The following is a 20,328-nucleotide window of genomic DNA, read 5'->3' on the forward strand; positions in this document are numbered from 1 at the left end:
GAGCGATTTTACAATACAGGGAATTTCTCCATTTTGTTTGAAATTCGGCATACTCACTAATTTTGGCCCCCTAATCACGAATCTGCAGTCAAAAATTGGCGCTCACACGTGGAAATAGCATAATAATCTAAATTAAATTCTTATTTCCACACCCTCGATTTCCAAATTTCCCGCCGATTCTGGGCTCCGCCCCTGGGGTAATTGACCTACCGCCCCCAACCGCTATCGCGGCCCCGCCTCCGCTCCGCTCCGGGTCCCCGCCTATATCTATAGAGTCCCTGTTAAAGGCATGTTAGAAATTGGCCGGATTCACCTGCCCCCAAATAAGCGCCAAATTTTCGTTTATTCGTGATTACGAGTAATTAGTAAGTATCCCAAATTTTAAACAAATTGGATAAATTCCCTGTATTGTTAAATTATACCAAGTCTAAATTTCTTTTTGCTTTAAGTTTGTCTCCTTTATGCACAATATGCTAATCTGTACTGGACCTACAGTTTAAAGTAAAATCCAAACCACTATGTACCTCCACCAGGTATCGAACCCAGAACTCCTTGATTACAAGGCAACGACATTTCTGCTATGCCATCGTGGAGGCCCGTTGTTTCTGTTTGTTTTTACCGGTAAGACTGTACAAGGCAGATTCTCACATTTGAAACCTATTTAGCTTAATATAAATTGTTGAGAAATTTGCAAGAATTCATGTTGGCAGGAATCAATAGAAGTACATGCATTTAGCTCCAGAAGAAAAAAAAAGTATATTGAACTATTTTGTCATTAAAAGTGATATGATTTTCTTTCTGTCATTGCACTTGCAAGGAAATGCTCTAAATCTTTCTTTAATGTTACAAGAAGTAATTGGATTTTGTTAATTTAGTGTTGCTTTTCTGCCACTTTTAGCTAATTGCGATGATATAATGAAATTGGTGAAGGGACACCCACAAAGATCACCTATCCCTAGCCCAGGATTCGAACCCAGGGCTCCTTGCATCATACTTCGCTGTACAACTGGTCAGCTAATTCAGGGTGGCGACAGACCTGGAAAACTGGCAAAAGTCGGGGAATTTCATTTCTGCTTGTCTGTAGTCTCCCTGTTGTTTGTTCAACATTCATTTTAAGCTGAGTTTTACAGCATGCAGTTCTGTTTTGCTACACATGAAATCGTGAAATCTTAAGGTTTTTACTTCCTTGCATTTCATGTAGGTGAATGTTGTAAATGTGCTATTATAATAGAAATATTTATTGTGTGTATTTTTTAAATGAGGTTTGAGATTGTATTCATCATTATAACACATTAAACCTGACATGAGGTCAGTTTTTGTATGGATGGATGTGATTCAGATAATTTTTACTGTAAATCTTAAGTTCACTAAAACTGAAATGCCTTTCCGTAAACTGAATTGATTGATTGATTTGGTTTATTTTACTTTGCTTAACCTTGCCGATGGCATAGTGGTAACGTCGTCACCTTGTAATCAAGGGTTCGATATCCTGTGGAGGCACATGGTGGTTCGGATCCCACTTTAAACTGTAGGCCCAATCCCGATTAGCCTATCTGTGCATAAAGTGGACTTAAAACAACAATTCAATTTACTTTCTTTTCTGCCACCTTTGGCTAATTGCAAAAATGAGAATGAGTGATATGATGAAATTGATGAAGGGACACTCATGCCCAGCCCGGAACTCAAACCCAGGACCTCTGGCATCATAGAGTGGTGTGGTAACCACTCTACCATGAGGCTGGCTAGTGACAGATGAAATAAAAGACTCTCAGTTTGGTTGGCATGGAATGCATTAATGAGATAAAATAGCAAATACAGTACAGTATCAAATAATAAATCAGTTTTTAGTGCACTTAATTTACTGTATCTTGAAAAAAAGTATCTCATGTATTACTGCTTAAGGCATACTTTTTATTGAACTTTTTTTCTAGATCATGCTCTAGAGTATGTGCTTTTTCTACACTTGATTCGACATTGTATTGTACTGTACTTACGATGCTAACAAATATAATTTTTCACGGTCATTACATTTTTTAGGTACGTTAAAAGCAAAGTGGCAGGTTTGAAATAAACAAAATTTGTAATTTTTTGTGTTGGGACATGATGTAGGTTCACTACATCGAGAATTGACTGTATTACTTATTAAAATTATTATTACATTACAGGAGTGGTAAATCATCAATCCAGAAGGTGGTGTTCCATAAAATGTCTCCCAATGAAACTCTGTTCCTGGAAAGTACAAATAAAATTATCAAGGACGACATATCAAACTCTTCCTTTGTACAGTTCCAGATTTGGGATTTTCCAGGCCAGATCGATTTTTTTGATCCAACGTTTGACTCTGATACTATATTTAGAGGCTGTGGTGCTTTGGTATTTGTAATAGATGCTCAGGTAAGGAAAGAGTCCGTTCTAAATATGTTATGGCTTATAATATTAAGTTATTACCTTGACCATTAAATGTAGTTTTCATGTTTAATTGTATATGATGACATTTTTTAATTCACCCAACTTTACCCAATAGAATTTGTAAACCAGTAAAGATAACAGGAAATAAGGAAAATGATTTCATGAAATAATGGCATATGCAGGGTTATTCAAAAAGGAATACACACTTTGAAACGATTGTAACTTGTATTGTTATTAGATGTACTAATATGTGATTATTATTATTATTATTATTATTAAAGTAGGGTTACAATTAAGCTTACAATTTTCTTTACATTGATTCTGTAACTACAAAAACAGCTTTTTGCCCTACATGAATTAATATACAGTTATGGTATTTGTTTATAAGTATACATAAAATTATAAATTTATATAATTGAAAAATATAAGAAGTATAATAAAATAAACATTTTTGCAGCTACGTTATATGAAGGAGGCAATGAGGTAGATGAGACAGGGTGTCAGTATTCATACATTAATGCCCTAATCTGTTATTTAAATTTGGCCAAATTTCTCTCCTTTCTGCAATTTACAGCCAGTTGATTTCACGCTTTACTTGCCAGACCTAATAAATGCTTTGTAGAATGCTAATTTGTGAGCAAGTAGTACATATTTGCAGACAAATTGAAACTGCTTGATTCTAGGTGCTGCACGTGCACTCATTTTTTTCAGATAAATTCTTATCTAGGTGCATACCGAGATATTTTAGTGATTGACATGGTTTTATATTGGAATTACCTGTTTTAATATTGTCAATTAGTGTATTTTTTAGGGATGGGCCGATATGAAAATTTGGCCGATACCGATAAAGTACCGATATAAAATTTACCGATACCGATAACCGATATTCTACCGATCCGATATAAAGTTAGAAATAGTCCTTGAAGAACCTGAAAGGTTCACTGACCTCTTTAATAAATGTGTGTTTCAAGGTGACTGCAGTGCAAGAGAAATTGCATATTTAGACATTTACTTTTTTAGAAAGTAGGGCATGTATATTATCCATAAAAATTACATCAAAATGGCAAAATTTTGCACTAAATTATCAGAAAATAATCGATATATCGGATCGGTAAAATAATCGGTAATTTTACCGATAAACCGATACACCGATATGCCTATATCGGCCGATACCGATAGAGTACCGATTAATCGGTCCCATCCCTAGTATTTTTTCCCCCAGGTACCAATGTTATTTGACGCTGGGTGGGCACCGGGGCCGCTTCCATCGTTAGAAAAGTTCCCGGATTTGAACCGGCCGGGGATCGAACCCGGGACCTTTAGCATGGTAGTCAGACACGTTACCGACTGAGCCACCGTGGCCACACAAGAGTCACATATTTTTGGTAAATAAAATAGCAAAATTCCGGTACAAAAATGGAGTCAATTTTGGGTTCAAAAGCGGTAAATAAAATGAGATTTCACTATTATAGCAGTGAAAAAGTGCCATTTGGTTTTAAAGAATGTGAATATAATCCCAAATTTGATTTAAATACTGCACTATTACACAAAATAAACATATCCCTTCTAATAGCACATTAAATCAATACCATAATATTATGTTTATTCCTGTATAAAGGGGTCCATTTTTGCTTCTCAAATATTTACAGCAGAATTAATCAATTTTCCATGAACTCACAGGATACTTCATACTTCAGAAAGTGTCATGTCGGTAAATTTCGTGTTGGAGTCTATTTCGCATTTTACAGTTCATTTCACATCATTTCGTCACAAAACGGTAGAAAAATGCACCTCACACCTTTCGGAAACATGAAAAATTAACATTAGAATGTGTTATTTCACATTTCGTGTTTTCGTCAAAAACGAAATATGCATGCCTCTAATAATAACTTATTTAAGACAAAGAGAGAAGGTAATTAACCTTCTTAATATTGTAGTGGAGTGGAGGGTGAAATTTAACAGTTAAAGAAGAAATTAATTGTTTTTTGGTGTCACGGATGGGACACAAAAGTAAATCTAAAAATAAACTAACAACATGAAAAATACCTTCTAACTTAATTAAGTATAAGTATAATGCTTGAAATGACAATTGTAGATTGTTCACTAACAAGATAGGGTAAAGCTACAGCATTTTTTTTTATATATATATAAATAATTGTGGTTATTAGTATGTGCATTTTCTCCTGTAGGATGACTACATGGAAGCATTAAACAAGTTACATTTAACGGTCACAAAAGCCTTCAAAGTCAACCAAGGCATCAAATTTGAAGTCTTTATTCACAAAGTGGACGGCCTCTCAGACGACTATAAAATGGAAACTCAGAGGGACATCCATCAACGAGCGAATGATGATTTAATAGATGCAGGTTAGTGGTTTTACCTCTCCCCTACCGTCCATAAAGTGTAGAAGGTTTTCTCTTTTTTTAACAACAAACCTAATCAAATAAATACGGAGAAACTAGTACTCACTTTTATCCGCGAAGCTGTTTTTTCTTGTTTTTCGATTAATTTCAGTGGCCACTGCCACCATCCTCGTTGGAACTTGCTGCGCTGTTGCTTGGCGTGCGTCTTTTGTTCGTAGTTCTCTGGCTGCCGTTAGGTGCGCTGTGCGTCTTGGTGCGTCGTCTGCTATTTCCGGGCGATAACTGCTGCAGTAGTGGAATCCAAGTATGGTGCGCTTGCCCGCTATCGATGTTTAGTTCGTGCGGGAAGTGCATTATGGCGTGCGTTTCCTTGATTTTGGTGTCTATGAGCGTGTGGGCAGTGTGTTTGACTCGAACCTTTTGAATTTTATGGCTATTGTATTTGATATGTCTAGCAAGACCAGTAGTGGGTTGGGCTTTTTTCGCATCTGCTAGGTGCTGTTGGATTCTTTCATTGACAGATCTGATGGACCTGCCGATGTAATGAGCCTTGCATTCACACTCTGCATCATATACACCTGGGTTGTCAAGGGGGGAGAGGAAGTACCGTTTGTGCTTGTTCAGTTTATCAGTTATTTTGGAGTTGGGTTTGTGCGCCACTTTGATGCCAAATGGGAGAAGGGCTTTGGCTATGCGGTTGGAAGTGGTGGGATGGTAGGGGAAGGCAAACCATTTATATTGGTCGCTGGGGGTTGGTTGTGGCTGGGTTGCTTGTGGATGGGTTGATTGTGGTAGGTTAGGGTGTCTGACCTGTATTTCCGCCTTACTGCACCAGGTGGAAAGTTGTGATTCAGTGTAGCCATGTTTCAGGGCTATTTCTGTGATGGTGGCTATCTCCTCTCGTAGATCCTCTTCTTTGCCACAGTAGGAGAAGGCTCTTCGATAAAAGTTTAGCCACACATTGGCTTTTTGCTTAGGGGGATGGCTAGAGAGAGCATGTATGTACTGGTTGCCTGAATCCGGTTTTCTGTAGATGGTGGTTGTGAATTTGTTAAGTGCACGGCTGATGGTGATGTCCAGGAAGTTGATTTTACCAAGTTTTTCATGCTCTACGGTGAAGTTGAGCCTGGGGTGGATGTTATTTAGTTTGTTCACTAGGAGGTTGAGTTCTTCTGCCTTTTTGTATACAACTATTGTGTCGTCCGCGTACCTTCCATATCGGATGTGTTGTAGTTCTGGAAATTGAAAAACAAGAAAAAACAGCTTCGCGGATAAAAGTGAGTACTAGTTTCACCGTATTTATATACTACCGCGTCTCTCTTTTCCCAATCATGAAACCTAATCAAATCACCACATTATTGATAGTTAAGACTCTTACAAGCACTATTTCAATGCTCTGCTTGATGGTCATGGTATGGCCACTTCCCAGAAAATCAATGAGAATGACATCTATGTCATCTCAAGAAATGGCCACCATGACTTTCTGTGCTGACTCTTGAACTTCTTAAGCTATGGAGAAGAGATGTGATGCCATTCCATGGACTGATTCTTCATTTACAGATCGTAAAGATATCCCTTTCAGCACCCATTCTCGCCCTCCCTCCGCCGGCCCCTGTGGCAGAGTGGTTAGCACATCGTGCTAGTATGCCAGGGGTCCCGGGTTCGAATCCTGGCCTGGGCATGGATATTTGTGAGTGTCCCTTCATCAATTTCATCATATCATCACTCATCCCCATCTTCGCAAATTAGCCAATAGTGGCACAAAGAGCGAAGTAAAATAAATCAAATCAAAATCGCCCTCCCTCCGCTTCATAGATTCATTCCTGTCGCGTCTTTCTACATTTTGTTACACTGTATATGGTTTCTCTCAGTTAATGCCTTCACTTCACTATCACACTTGTACCTTTGTGAATTCCAAGAACTTTCACTATCACCCGCAAATTCTATGGACGAACACTTCCTGTATTCTGGGCTTTCACTAATTTGGGCATCACGTTTGAGTTGCCAAAATATTTTTTCAATCTGGCCCCACACTTGCATGCCAAAATAACTGCAACGTCTTGCATGGAAAGCAATATAAATGGACATAATTTTTAATGAGAAATGTATATTGTTAGAACATGTTTTTTCACAATTTGGTGATTTTTATGTCATAAAAATTCTAGCTCTGGTATTAATAAGATGCCAGTTAAGATTCTTCATTACAAAGCCAAGCAGATGTTTTCTAGCTTTTATTCAAGTATCTTACAAAATCATGTGGGTATTAATGAGCAAAAAGAAACAGAACTGAAATATTGTCATTAATTTTGGGAATGTGAATTGTTAAATGCCATCATGTGGTGCTGATCTGCGTTAAAGATCAGTGCTCCTCCAGATGATAATCAATACCTACAAATATAAAGAAAATTCTGCATTGTGATCTTTTTGGGATATTTAGACTGTAAGGGAAAATTCACACCAAAGAGATGATATGATCCATATTTTTATGTGACGTCACCGGTAGAAAATATGTCACTAATATATTTATTTTTGTGAAAGCGTAATTTCCTTCTTGTTATATGTAATATTGCACCTTGTTTGTAATGTATATCTTTTGTTTGATATTTATTGTATTTTATGCTCTATTATGAGTAGTTTAAGGTATCTTCATGTTCGCGAGAGTGCACTATACGAATTTGTATTTCTAAACATGTATAGATGTCAGTTTTGTTCGTAGCATCTTTTTGTAAATAGTGAGTGATTCATCTGTACTTGAATCTGTGTTCTCGAAATAGTATAAAAGCGAGGATATCACGTAAGAAATATCACACTTTCGCCATAGATCGACGAAGCTTTTAAACCTAAAAAGAACTCGGTGTTGTGCATACATCTTGGTATGGTAGTTCGGGGTGCAAGCTAGGCGTATGCGATCATAGATATACCAATAGCCATGCATTGATGCTATGCACAATACTGCAACCATTATTCATTAAGAAATAAAGCTAGCCTAATGATTAATTTGGACTGAAAGGCTAAAAAGCAAATATTGGCTCTGTTATTATTGCATATCTCTTGGTGTGGTAGTTCGGGGCGCAAGCTAGGTCTATGTGATCATAGGCATGCCGATAGCCACGCATTGAGTTTATGCATTTTAGTTTAGTCAATTCATCGACAAAGCGAAATCCTCGCCTTCGTCTCAAGTATATTCGCATTATAATTGCCATAAATAAAGAATAAAACTTATCAGTTTATCTACTGCAGCGATGTGGTTTTATTTCTCTGTGCTGTGAATATTGTCTTTGCCTAACACTATCCCTGTACCTGAGAGGAATCTGTGTACTTCACCGAGTCTCATCGTTCACCGCTGGCTGAGTATTATTAAGTCATTATTAATAAATATAATAATACGTTTAAAAGTATAATAATACAGGCATGAACGTTTCAGACACATGCGACACGCTGCAAGGGACACATGTCGCTTGCAAGCGAACACTCAGTAATCAATTGAACCTTTCAAACCGAAGCGACACAACAAGCTGAATGTGTCTCATGATGTTTGGACTGTGCCGTTTTCTCAATACCATGCATCGTGTCGCCTCAGTTTGTTGTTCACGTATGCGCAGTGAATGCTTCATTCCAACGAGCTATATTTAGACTCTAGAAGTGATCCCAACCGGAGGCCTTACATCATGTTTGAAGCTCTAATTTGTTGATATAATAAAGTATCGATATGTACAATGTTTTAAGATATAAATACAATGGCCAGCCCCTTTGGCAGAGTGGTTAGCACATCGTGCTACGATGGCAGGAGTCCCAGGTTCGAATCCCAGCCTGGGCATGGATGTTTGTGTGTGTCTATTCATCATATCATCACTCATCCGCATCTTCGCAAATTAGCCAAAAGTGGGACAAAAGGCGAAGTAAAATAAAGCAAATCAATCAGTTAAACACGACGTTCTTTTTGCTTTATGAAGTTTTTTGATGCAGTTATCTGCTGTAATTCTCTATCAGCATCGTGTAAAGGGGCTGTGTTTTTGGCATTTAGGACATGATTGCTTTTATTTTAAAAAGTGAGCTCATAGAGGCACTTTAGTCTAAAATAGATTAGTCAACGTGGTAAAGTACTCTAGTGCATTGTTTCTTAACCGTCGAGCCCTCGTGCCAACTATACTGAGCTGTTAAACGTTCTGCTGAAAGTGATCGACAAATAACACAATCCCAATATCATATTTGAGTTGTGAGTTTTTGTTTTTTAAGTTCATTTTATGCACAAATAGACTAATCAGAACTGGATCTGCCCGGTGCCTCCACCGGGTAACAAACCCGGGATCACTTAATTGCAAGGAGACAACGTTACCACTTTGTCATCCATGTCTTAATATTTGTCAACAATCCTACACATAATCAAACTATTATTACTCTTTATGATTATGCTAGAATTTATTTTTCAATATTTAACTTCATGGGTACATGTTAATTCATGCATGAAATGTTAAATACTTGAAAGGTTTTTACTAGCAAAATTCTTGGGGTAAGGGCATTGACTTAAAGAAAAAAATACCAGATCATGGTTTCAAGAAGGTTGAGACTGGGAAGTCTAGCGTATAAAGTTTGAGGTGAGTGCATATGATTTCTTCGTTTCTCATGCACAACATGCTTCTCCCGAGTTTAAATAACTTGCGCAAATCTTACAATGTGATGTATATGTAACTTTGCCTCTTGTTACTTTTTTTTTCGGGTGACTAAAAAGCTGATTAATGCAATTATATCGGTATCATCATGTGAACTGAGCAAGAAACAAGTGTCGCTTGCTGCGTGTCGCATGCAGCTTGTCTCTTTGGTGTGAAACACTCGTGTCGTCTGTCGCGTGACTCTTCAGTGTGAATTCTCCCTAGTGTTACACAACATTTTTGTGGACTCCGTGAGACGTGGGAACTCTTAAAGTATCTGCTGATCTTAGTGATTAAATTTCATCCTGTACTTTCTGATACTGTACGGATGCATGGGTGGCTCAGTATTTGTAACTGTATATGCCCATGGTATCCTAATGGGAAACTCTAAAGATCATCCTACAGTACATTCAAGTATTTTCACTGTTGCCACACTATGGGAATTCACATAGAACATTTATAAGTAATGTAAACAAAATTCTGGACTGTTTTCTTGTAATCATTGCATGGGCATCGGAAGGGAGGACCACAGACCATAAACCTATTTGACCCCCTCCTCCCTAGAAATTGACATCCTTCATTTTGTGTTTAAAAAATGCAGAAAGCTTTTTTATTGTTAATAAAATAAATAATTTATTTAATTAGTATTTTAACAGAATAATCAAATCAAAGTAGAAACTTCATTAGATGGACAACATTGAGTGCAAAATACAGGAGCCATGTTATATTTTCATATTCTACATTTTAATTAAAAAATAAATGATTCAACAGTTTCCAGAATTACAAAAATATAGATTTATGTGAGAGGTGACACAAGTTAAAGTTTGAGTAAAACTTTCCCCTAACTTTTAAAGCATTTTCTTGAACGAGGCGTGTAAAAGTTAATAACATAATACAATGACTATTAATTTTAGTACACTAACTAAGGTACCTGAACCCAATATGGCCTACTTAAGGTTCACGATTGTTTCTAATGGTGTACAAAGTCAGAAATGTAAAACTAGTGGCAAGATTCAAAAGAGGGAACATTTCTGGACGTTTACTGTAAATTGGAGCCAATTCCAATTAATAACATTGGTGTGAGGAATATTTTATCAAAATGTTATGTTTAAAACATATTTGGTACATATGTACCCAATATGGCCTAGTTATATATTTTGTTCATTCACATCAAAAGAATAGAACTTGTAAACAGAGTACAACTATGTTGTTCTTATTGGTAGATAAGTATTTTGATACTCTTGCATTTTATTTACATAACGACATGGGAAATTTGCACATAGAGATAACATTGTTTTACAAACCAATAAACAAGAGAGTGACATGTCACAATTTGTTACCAGAAGATCATGGATTACATATCGCAGTCTAGGCAAATGAAAGATCCTTTATCATCCTTAGCGAGTTCCACACACACCCTACGTGCGATGTATTCCTATGTAGGCCATATTGAGTACACCTTACATAGTGTTCTTTTTTCATCGTTATGCCCAGTACTTAGATTAAAATCTAAACTAAGTATATTGTTGTAAAGTACAAATTATGAGCTATCATAATATGGACTAGAGATATAAACACATATCACTTGGAAGATGCAGTAAGTAATATCTTGACTATGCAATATTAGATCATGTAGAACACATATAAGGAAAACCAGCTATTTCACTTCTTTGTCTTCTAGTTACTGTAGTACAGGTACAGCCAACAGGTTCAATCACGTCATTCGGACAGTCTAAATGACATACTAACGTCATCTGTTGAATTAACCATGTAACTACTTGGAAACAGCAAATAGGCCATATTGGGTTCAGTTACCTTATATGAAATGTAAAAAAAAAAAAAAAATGGCAGTGGTGCTGGATATTCACTTGTCTCTTGGATCGAGTTTCAAAGTCTCCACATGCTTATAATAATAAATTGTAAATAAAATTTGTTTATTATTATTAGTTTATTATAGTTTTTATTGCATAATAATTATATCTGCAGTAATAATAATTAATATTGCTATTCTTTATACTAATAGGTCTGACCCCCTCTACAAAAATTTCTGGCAACGCCCATGATTCACTGTATCTGTTGAATACAAAATTACAGTCATTTGTAATTGGATGAATCATTTTGAATTACCCTGTATAGTGCATGAAGTAATGTTCTCAAATCAAAAGTGTCTCTCTTGAGGCAGTTACTATGTTTCTGATTTCACTTCTCACTGGAAATTGCAGTATTCAAGTAGCAAAATTGAACAATGACTTCTCTTTTATTAAAAGCAACATTATTTGTAAATTATATGATCCCAAAAGCCTATTGATGTGATAGTAATCACAATATAGTGTCTTCATTGGCTGACAAAAACTATCATACCAAAAATTGAGTATGTACTTTTGGAAAGGTGCTAATATTATTATGATTTATTGAATATTATCCACAACACATTTGATACTGTGGTTTTCATAATCAAGAAATTCGATGTGTCAGATTTGAGGCAGAATAATGTGTCAATTTTTATAATTAATTAATTTTGAACCTCTAGTGATCTTCATGGGATTTTAGCAATTTAATATTGGATCTGTTGAATGTCAGTAGATTTTATGGTAAGAATTTATTGGTATCTGTTAAAATCGATACATACCTAACACTGTATTGACAATTTTAGGAAAGTGGCACAATCAAGTTGTAAAAATAAGTTGTTTTTTTTTGTGTGTGTTTTGCAATTAGGTTTTCATTTCTCATTTTCCATTGTTTCTGAAGTGTCATTTTCTTTAATATAATTATATTTATCTCAACTTTTAAATGTATATACAATTTTCTTCTTTCTAGGTTGTGAGCGAATACACTTAAGTTTTCATCTAACATCTATATATGATCACAGCATATTTGAAGCTTTTAGTAAAGTAGTACAGAAATTAATACCTCAGTTGCCGACACTTGAGAATTTGCTCAACATTTTCATTTCAGTAAGTATTAATTTTCATATATTGTCTTAACGTGGCATTTGTTATTAATGTCAAATATACACTGCTCAAGAAATAAAAGTAGTCACTTATTCAAACTTCTAAAACCTTGTTTTACTGCTACGTATCCAAATGAAAAATACTACAACATGAAAACAACTCTTCTGCTTTGTAACACTCAACAATTACACAGAAATTATCTTTATGTAACTGAATTCATGGTTTTGTTTGTCCAAATGTCTGAAACCAAAGTTTTCAATTGCCACAAATGAAAGGAAATCTCTGTGTACTTGTCACAGACGAAAGGAACCAACATGGTTACATGGTAATGCTCGCAAGGGAATGCTGCCTCCCCTGGCCTGAAGGACATCACAGTGCCTGTTTGTGCTTCTGACAAGATGCCATTTGTTTACTTGAGGTAGACGCCTCCATTCGTTCACAAGGGCTGAAGTGTTTGGGGAGGTTGATATCGGTCTCGAACACGTTGTTGCAGTTGATCCCAGGTATGTTCAATCGGATTCAAGTCTGAACTCTTAGCTGGCTATTCCATTCTTTGCAAATTGTGCTCCTGGCAGAATCTTTGAACAACATTAGATGCATGACATTTCGCGTTATCACCCATGAATTGTGCATTCTCCTCAAGTTCTCTCATCTGAAGAATGACGTGTGGCACAAGAATCTCTTCAATATAGCATCTCACAGTTGAGACTCCATTTTGAATGATGTGGAGATGAGTTTTTGTATCCGAACTTATGCCTCCCGAGGCCATAACAGATCCACCTCCATAAGTAACAGTTGATTTAATTTCTCGGTGATTGAATCATTCCCCTTGTGTTCTCCAAACATGTTTACGACCATCTGAACCATGAAAGGACAAACGGGACTCATCAGAGAATAACACAGGATGCAAGTGTCTTAGTTGCCACTGAATATAGTCTATGGCGGACTGCTTCACATTGGACGATGTCTTCTTGTCAATTGGAGGGTTTTAGCAGGTTGTCGTGATTGTAAAGCAGCCTTCCTCAGTCTGTTTCTGACAGTTTGATCACTAATTTTCACACCTGAAGCATGCAATAGGTCCTCCTGCAGTTCTCGTGCATTAACGTGGGGTTCTGTAATGCTTGTAAATTAACAAAACGAACCTGTGCTGAAGTTGTTTTCCTTTGGTGACCTGTTCCAGAGCGTCTGGCAACAGTTCATGCTCTTGAAAACATTTCCATAGTTTCCAAATGGTATCCTCATCAACCCCCAGTATTCTTGCAACTTACCGCTTGGAATGGCCCTCGAGTGGCTTCATTTGACAACAATTGCCACCAACGCTGTCTACATTGGTCCTCACTATCAGGCATGGCTTTTAAGCACCACGATGCACACTGACCAACCGTCGCACATACTTAAATTTGTGTTGCATAAAGCATTTGGGCATCTTTTAACAAATGATGAACAAAGCAGGAACAGTGGTGTCATCTTTTCTGGAGAGAAGAAGGTTCCACTTTAGCTATAACCATATTAGATCATTGGTACATTCATTGTTTCAAATATAATGTTCTAAATGTGCCTACTTTTATTTTTTGAGCAGTGTCGTTTGACAAGCATGTACATTTTTCAACATACGGTGACATGTGATGAAATATTTAGTAGTTGTAAGATTTAAATCTTTATCGAACATTAATATAAATTCTGCCTAAATCACAAAGTGCGTCCAGAATTTTCAAACTGATGGTGTGAGATTGTTTTTAGAGGAGGTGAAGAGATAATTACGTGAACCCAAAATCTTGCAAACTTTTACGTGGCTGTAACATATATATCGAAATATCACTGCATATATTATTATGTAATAATTAGGGCTGGGCCAATATCACTTTAACTGATACCAATACTTGATACTGATACTCTTATCGATTCCCATAGATACTTGAAATTTGTTTAAAATATTGATCAATATTGGTGTGTAAAATATTCTTCAATTATATGCATAAATTTAGCAAGAAATTTGCTTTAGAATATTCAAGAATTACATCAAATTATTAAAAATAATTATTATGTAATCATAAAATACAAGTTTTTGTGCAAAATTGGTGCAAAATAAAAGGAAAGTTTGAATTTTGTATAATTTCCTGGATAATCTGACTTCGCAAGTGTGTCACGTGCCATTTTTGCATACCTCATAAAAGATCAATATTCCGTAAAAGTATCAGCTGGTATCGGTAGATGAATTCCAACTGATGCTTTTCGTTAAAATACATCAGCTCAGCCCTAGTAATAATTCTTGTAATAATTTTCGTGTGTAATGAATTATCAAAATATTTAAGTGGTTTTTGCTCCCCCGTCCCCTCCACACTGCACACACATGCAAATGTTGCAGCCGTGGGTTTCATATCCTCCAGTGGAGACACATTGCACAGTGATTCTGATTTCACTTTGAACTGTAGGTCCAGTCTTGATTAGCCCTGAAGAAAACTGAACTGCATGCTGCAACAGCCCTTTGAGGGTAAGTTAGTATACAATAAAATGCAGATACTTAAAGGTAGTTACGATAGTGAGTATTGATTTTAACGAAAACTACGTTTCAGGATTCCACTGATCCCTTCATCAGGTTACCAAACTAGGCCAGTGTAACTACACCTTAGCAGCGTCAGATATGACAAGGACTTAGGAATTTATGGTGAGGCTGGGTAGAAAAGAATAAAAGGAACATTTGGTCATCTGACCCCATGTACGTCAAACCGCCATGTTCTCAACTAAAACACTGATCTAAAAAGCCATTTGAACACAAGGCACACACAAACACGTTAAAAGACTGGTCTAAAAGGCCGTTTGAACACGTGGCTTGACACAAACACGTTGACTCACTATCGTAAGTACCTTTAAGTATCTACATTTTATTGTATACTAACTTATTCATCGTGAGTAAGTCGCATGAGCACAAATTATGAACCGTTGAGGGTAAAGAACTACCAAGTAGCTTTCTATTAGGTGAAACATATTGAGCCCTTCACCACAGTTTCTATCGTTTGAGATGGGAGCTCGCTACTTCTTCTCTTCAAGTAGTTCCCCGATTGCCCTCACGATGCTGGGTCAACACCAAAACTTTTTTTGATCTCCGATGAGGAATCAAACCCAGGACCTCAAGAACCAAAGATGGTGGACTTGAAAAAAAACTCAAGATATATATATGCTGCACCATTGCATCTTCTTGAGAATTAATTCTTCTTCTTCCTTAATGCCTCTGTTGCAAGATGTCCCATTTTGATTTCCGGCAACAATCCAGACATTATACCAAAATTAGGGATGGACCGATACGAAATTTTGAAGTACCCATATAAAATTTGCCGAAACCGATATCTGATATTCCACGGATCTGATGTAACATTCCAAATGGTCCTTGAATAACCTTAATGATTCACTGACTTCCTTGATAAATGTTACACTGCAAAAGAAGCATACACTTGTACATTTACTTCAAAAAGGAATCCGGGAATGAAGTGTAAATGTTACTATGTGGCTTCCCCGATGGTGCAGTGGTAGCGCCGTAGCCTTGTAATCAATGGATCCCGGGTTCAAGACCCGGTGGAAGCACATAGTGGTTCAAATCCCACTATAAACTGTAGGTCCAGTCCCGATTAGCCTTACTTTGCATAAAGTGGACTTAAAACAACAACTCAGTCAGTCAGTAAATGTTACTATGCATAAAAATAATAATAACCTGTGGCTCGACAGCCCTTGAAGGGCCTAGGCCGATCTCCCGACTGCCAGTCTCCCTCCCACAATCCTACCTAGAGGTGTGGAGATCTTCAACCGGTATTGGGGTGATGTGGGGTCAGCACGTCGAACCCCCAGCCATTATTTTAAATTTCCGAGACCAGGTTACGCTACTCAGTCGTAGCTCCCCAATTTCCTCACGATGGTGAGTTGCCACCGGTCCTATACACAAGCTAAGAACCCAGAGACTGAACTCGGGTGGACTTGAACCCATTCCGTCCCGCAGTCTGAGTTTAAAGCACAGCACCTTAGACCACAGGGCCATGGAGAAGGACATACTATGCATAAAAATTATAACTAATAGTCAGAATATAGCACTAAATTAGGAGATATTTGTAGATACCTAGGTATATCAAATTGGAACAATTATCGGTAATTTTACAAATACACCAATAGAGTACCGATTAATCTGTCTTACACTGAAATCAGTAAAAACAATCTAACAGGAGTAAATAACAAAAATGTGCAACACTGTGGTCTATGTGAACAGACGACTTTATGCATTTTGAAAACTCGGTCACATGTGCCATTTGACTTGTTTTATTCTTTATTTCAGAATTCAGGAATAGAAAAAGCTTTCCTCTTTGACGTAGTTTCAAAAATATATATTGCTACGGATTCTTCTCCTGTAGATATGCAGAGTTACGAACTATGCTGTGACATGATAGATGTTGTCATTGATGTATCGTGTATTTATGGGTAAGTACTGTACTTTTTACATCACCAGCAGTGCAAATATTCAGGAATCGGGATATCTTGTAAAATTTTACATGGCTGTAAAGAATATATATAAAGAGATCGCTGCATATATTATTACTACATCTGCATATTTGTTGTGAATAAAAGATCGAGATTTTGGTACAAAAACTGGGCACATTTCAGGATCAAAAGCAGTATATACAATGGCATTTTGGTGTTAAAATGGTAAATATAACCTTAAATTTGATTTTAAGAACTAAACTTATTACACAAAATAAACATTTCCCTTATAATACTAAGCTTAACTAGTTGTCAGAGTATTAAGTTTCTTCCTATGTAAAGGAGTCCATTTTTGCTTCTCAAATATTTACAACATAATTCATCAATTTTGCATAACTTACAGGATAATTCAGACTTCAGAAAGTGTCGCGTTGGTAAATAAACTCTAAATTTCATATTTAAAGGTTTATTTCCCATTTTACAGTTGGTGGCCGGAACATGGTACTGATCACATCACCTCCAAAATGGCCGAGATCGAGAATGTGTGAGGCCCTACCCCCACATCCCCTAAATGTGTCTTCATGGCACGGTGCTATATGCATAAGATTGAACGTACAATGTGGAAAAATGTAAAATTCGTGAATGTAAAATTGGGTATCTGTTCTATATATACCATCTGCACCATGCTGTTGCAGTGTAGAAGACCTATATGTAGGCTTTGCGTTTGTTTCAACTGTGGGTGTCGTATATATTTGCCCAGACATTGAGAACAACAATCATTCATATTAAAGGGAATAAAAAACATGGTGAGTGTGTGTGTCCTAAAATGATTTCTGCGAAACTTACTTGTTAATGTTTGATTAATTTCTGTGGCTTCTGCCACCTTGCACTTGGGAAACTCGATGCTTCACTGCTTCATTTCATCCATAAAAATTATTACAAAATGGCAGAATTTTGCACTAAATTATAAGGTATTTATAGAGATATTGGATAATCAGTAATTTTACCAATACACCAATATGCTTATATCGGCTCATACCAATAGAGTACCGATTAGTCCGTCCCATCCCTAAAACAATTTGTAAATTATATGAACAAATTTTACAGTTGCAGCCTCATGAATTGTGTCCAAGACATTTCATGAATGGGATCAGGAATTTTCTCATTGTGAAATGCTGATTTGCATGAATTTCTTCTCGATTCTTGTGAATAAGGTTGCCATAGATCAAAGATTGAATCTCAGCCTGGACATGGATGTTCTTTATGAATATTCCTTCTTCAACAACATTTGATCATGACTCATCCTCATCATTGCAAGTAGCCAAAAATGGCAGAAAAGCAACATAAAATAACAAAAATAAAAGATACATATCAAATGTCAGATCAGTGGAATATTGGTTATCTGTAAATTTTATATTGGCTCTATAAAAATTGGAAGAAATTACATATGAGTCCATTTATATAACACAATATAAAGTGCTCTCCTGTGCTTTGCACCATGCCATGAAGGCGAATAGGCGGTGTGGAGTTAGGCCTATCTTGATCAAGGCCGAAGGTGGGGGTGATGTGATCAGCACCATGCCCATGGCTGCCTTTACCCCCCAGAGTTTCCTCCAGGTACCCACTTTATACGATGCTTGGTTGGTGCCAGAGCCACTTGAACAGGTGGAAAAAATCCCGGTTCTCCCCTGGCAGGGATCGAACCCAGGTCTCTCGCATGGTAGTCAGATGCCATAATGACTGAGCATTAAATGATTGATGTAAAATCAATACATATTCATAATTTTTAATTTCTCACTGGTGAACTGAAATTTTTTTAAAGAACACACAAAATAAAAAAAAATCTTGTTTTCAGGTTAAGGGAAGAAAGTGAAGGTGCAGCATTTGACAACCAGAGTTCGAGTGTTATAAAGCTTAATAACGCAACAATTTTATACCTGCGAGAGGTTAATAAGTTTCTTGCCTTAGTATGCATCCTCCGAGAAGATAACTTTGACAGACAAGGTAAGATTGAGGGTTAAATAATAATTACTTCTGTTAACTATTTAAAGATTTTAGTCTGGAAAAAAATAGTGTATTCCAATTACCTTGCGATTTGACACACACAGGAGATGTATGTAGACATTTTTAGCAAACACTTCAGACTCGAACCCAGGTCTCTGATATGCCACGCCATTGCTTACATCAATACGCTGGGAGAAACTATGCACTGTGGATGTCCTTAGTGGCTCAATGGCAGGAGATGCCATTGCAGTAGCACTGATAGAGACAATTCCACACAGGTAAAACAACGATAGCAGAAAATCAGGTGAAGCCATGTTTGATTTGGTAGCTCAGTTCGTAGAGCAATGGCACGATATGCCAGAGACCCGGGTTCTAGTCCTGGATGAGCCTGCAGTTCTTGTTAAATAATCTGTAAATTACTTTTTTTATTTTAAATGTACACATTGTACTGTAATAATATTTTCTTTGCATTAGAACATATGCAGTCAAATTTTCTTGAGATACACTGGTACCTTTGATAAGAATGGGATGTTTTTTTATGACCATGGAATATATTTGCATAAATGGCTGATTCGTACACTATTCTCTCCCAGCGGTCATGGTGTTTAGGGTGATAATGTCAATGTAATTGTAAAATCTTGGTTTTTGGGTTAGGAAGTGGCTGTTGTGTGACCGCCTGCCAATCCTCGTAGCATTGCTTGCCTCTTGAGAACAGTCAGGGATCAACTTCCTTAGTAGGATTTCAACCTTTCAGGCTCTAAACACATTATGCTAACCCCTACTAATTTCCAAAAACAAGTCTGTGGTTAGTCATTTCAAGTTTTTATTGGTTTCACATGCAAACATGCTTTAAATTATTCCAAAACAATCGGATTCACATGCATTGAAATACTTAACAAAGGCAGCTTCCATCAGCTAAGCAACAGAATATATCCAATACATCCACACTGCCATTACTCTCTTTTATTCAACGTGATTGCCAATATGGCTGTTCTTTACATTGCTCGCAAAGTTATAATTTATACAGCATGATTGGCAATATAGATTTTGTTCACATTGCTTGCAAAGTTATAATTTGTACAGCGTGATTGAACTCATATACAATTAATTTTTATACAACGTTTTACAACTCTATAACTTATGATCTGTCAATAGTTGTTACCTTGAAAGTCATTTGCACACATGCTGCACCCTAGAGCAGCAGTTCTTAATTGCTGGTTCGTTAACCCCAGGGGAGCCACCATGACTTCTTAGGTTGTCCTGAAAGGCTTGAAGAAATGTTACAAGTTTTTATATTTGTTGCAAAAGTTCAAAAACATCAATTGTTACATAAACATAAAAAATAAATGTCTTGCAAACAAGGGGTCCTGGGTTCAATGTTTTTTTTCTGGGCAGGTCAGGAAACATATGGCATTTATAACCACGCCAAGTGATGGAGAGACACAGAAAGTTTTCTTTTGTAATAGGTAGTGTTCTGTAGTTATACATTT

General features: G+C 36.7%; 1 protein-coding gene across 1 annotated transcript in view; it reads left to right on the forward strand.

Annotated features, from left to right (window-relative positions):
• RagC-D (Ras-related GTP binding C/D) overlaps positions 1-20,328 on the forward strand; it is a 30,529-nt gene that overhangs the window by 4,127 nt on the left and 6,074 nt on the right. Inside the window, exons 3-7 of the mRNA XM_083109990.1 lie at positions 2,166-2,394; positions 4,599-4,776; positions 12,240-12,376; positions 16,692-16,834; positions 18,690-18,838. Coding sequence (XP_082966116.1) covers positions 2,166-2,394; positions 4,599-4,776; positions 12,240-12,376; positions 16,692-16,834; positions 18,690-18,838 — 836 coding nt within the window. The remainder of the gene's footprint in view (positions 1-2,165; positions 2,395-4,598; positions 4,777-12,239; positions 12,377-16,691; positions 16,835-18,689; positions 18,839-20,328) is intronic.

This window comes from Lepisma saccharinum, chromosome 23 (assembly GCF_977018435.1).
Source record: "Lepisma saccharinum chromosome 23, izLepSacc3.1, whole genome shotgun sequence".
Taxonomy (NCBI): Eukaryota; Metazoa; Arthropoda; class Insecta; order Zygentoma; family Lepismatidae; genus Lepisma; species Lepisma saccharinum.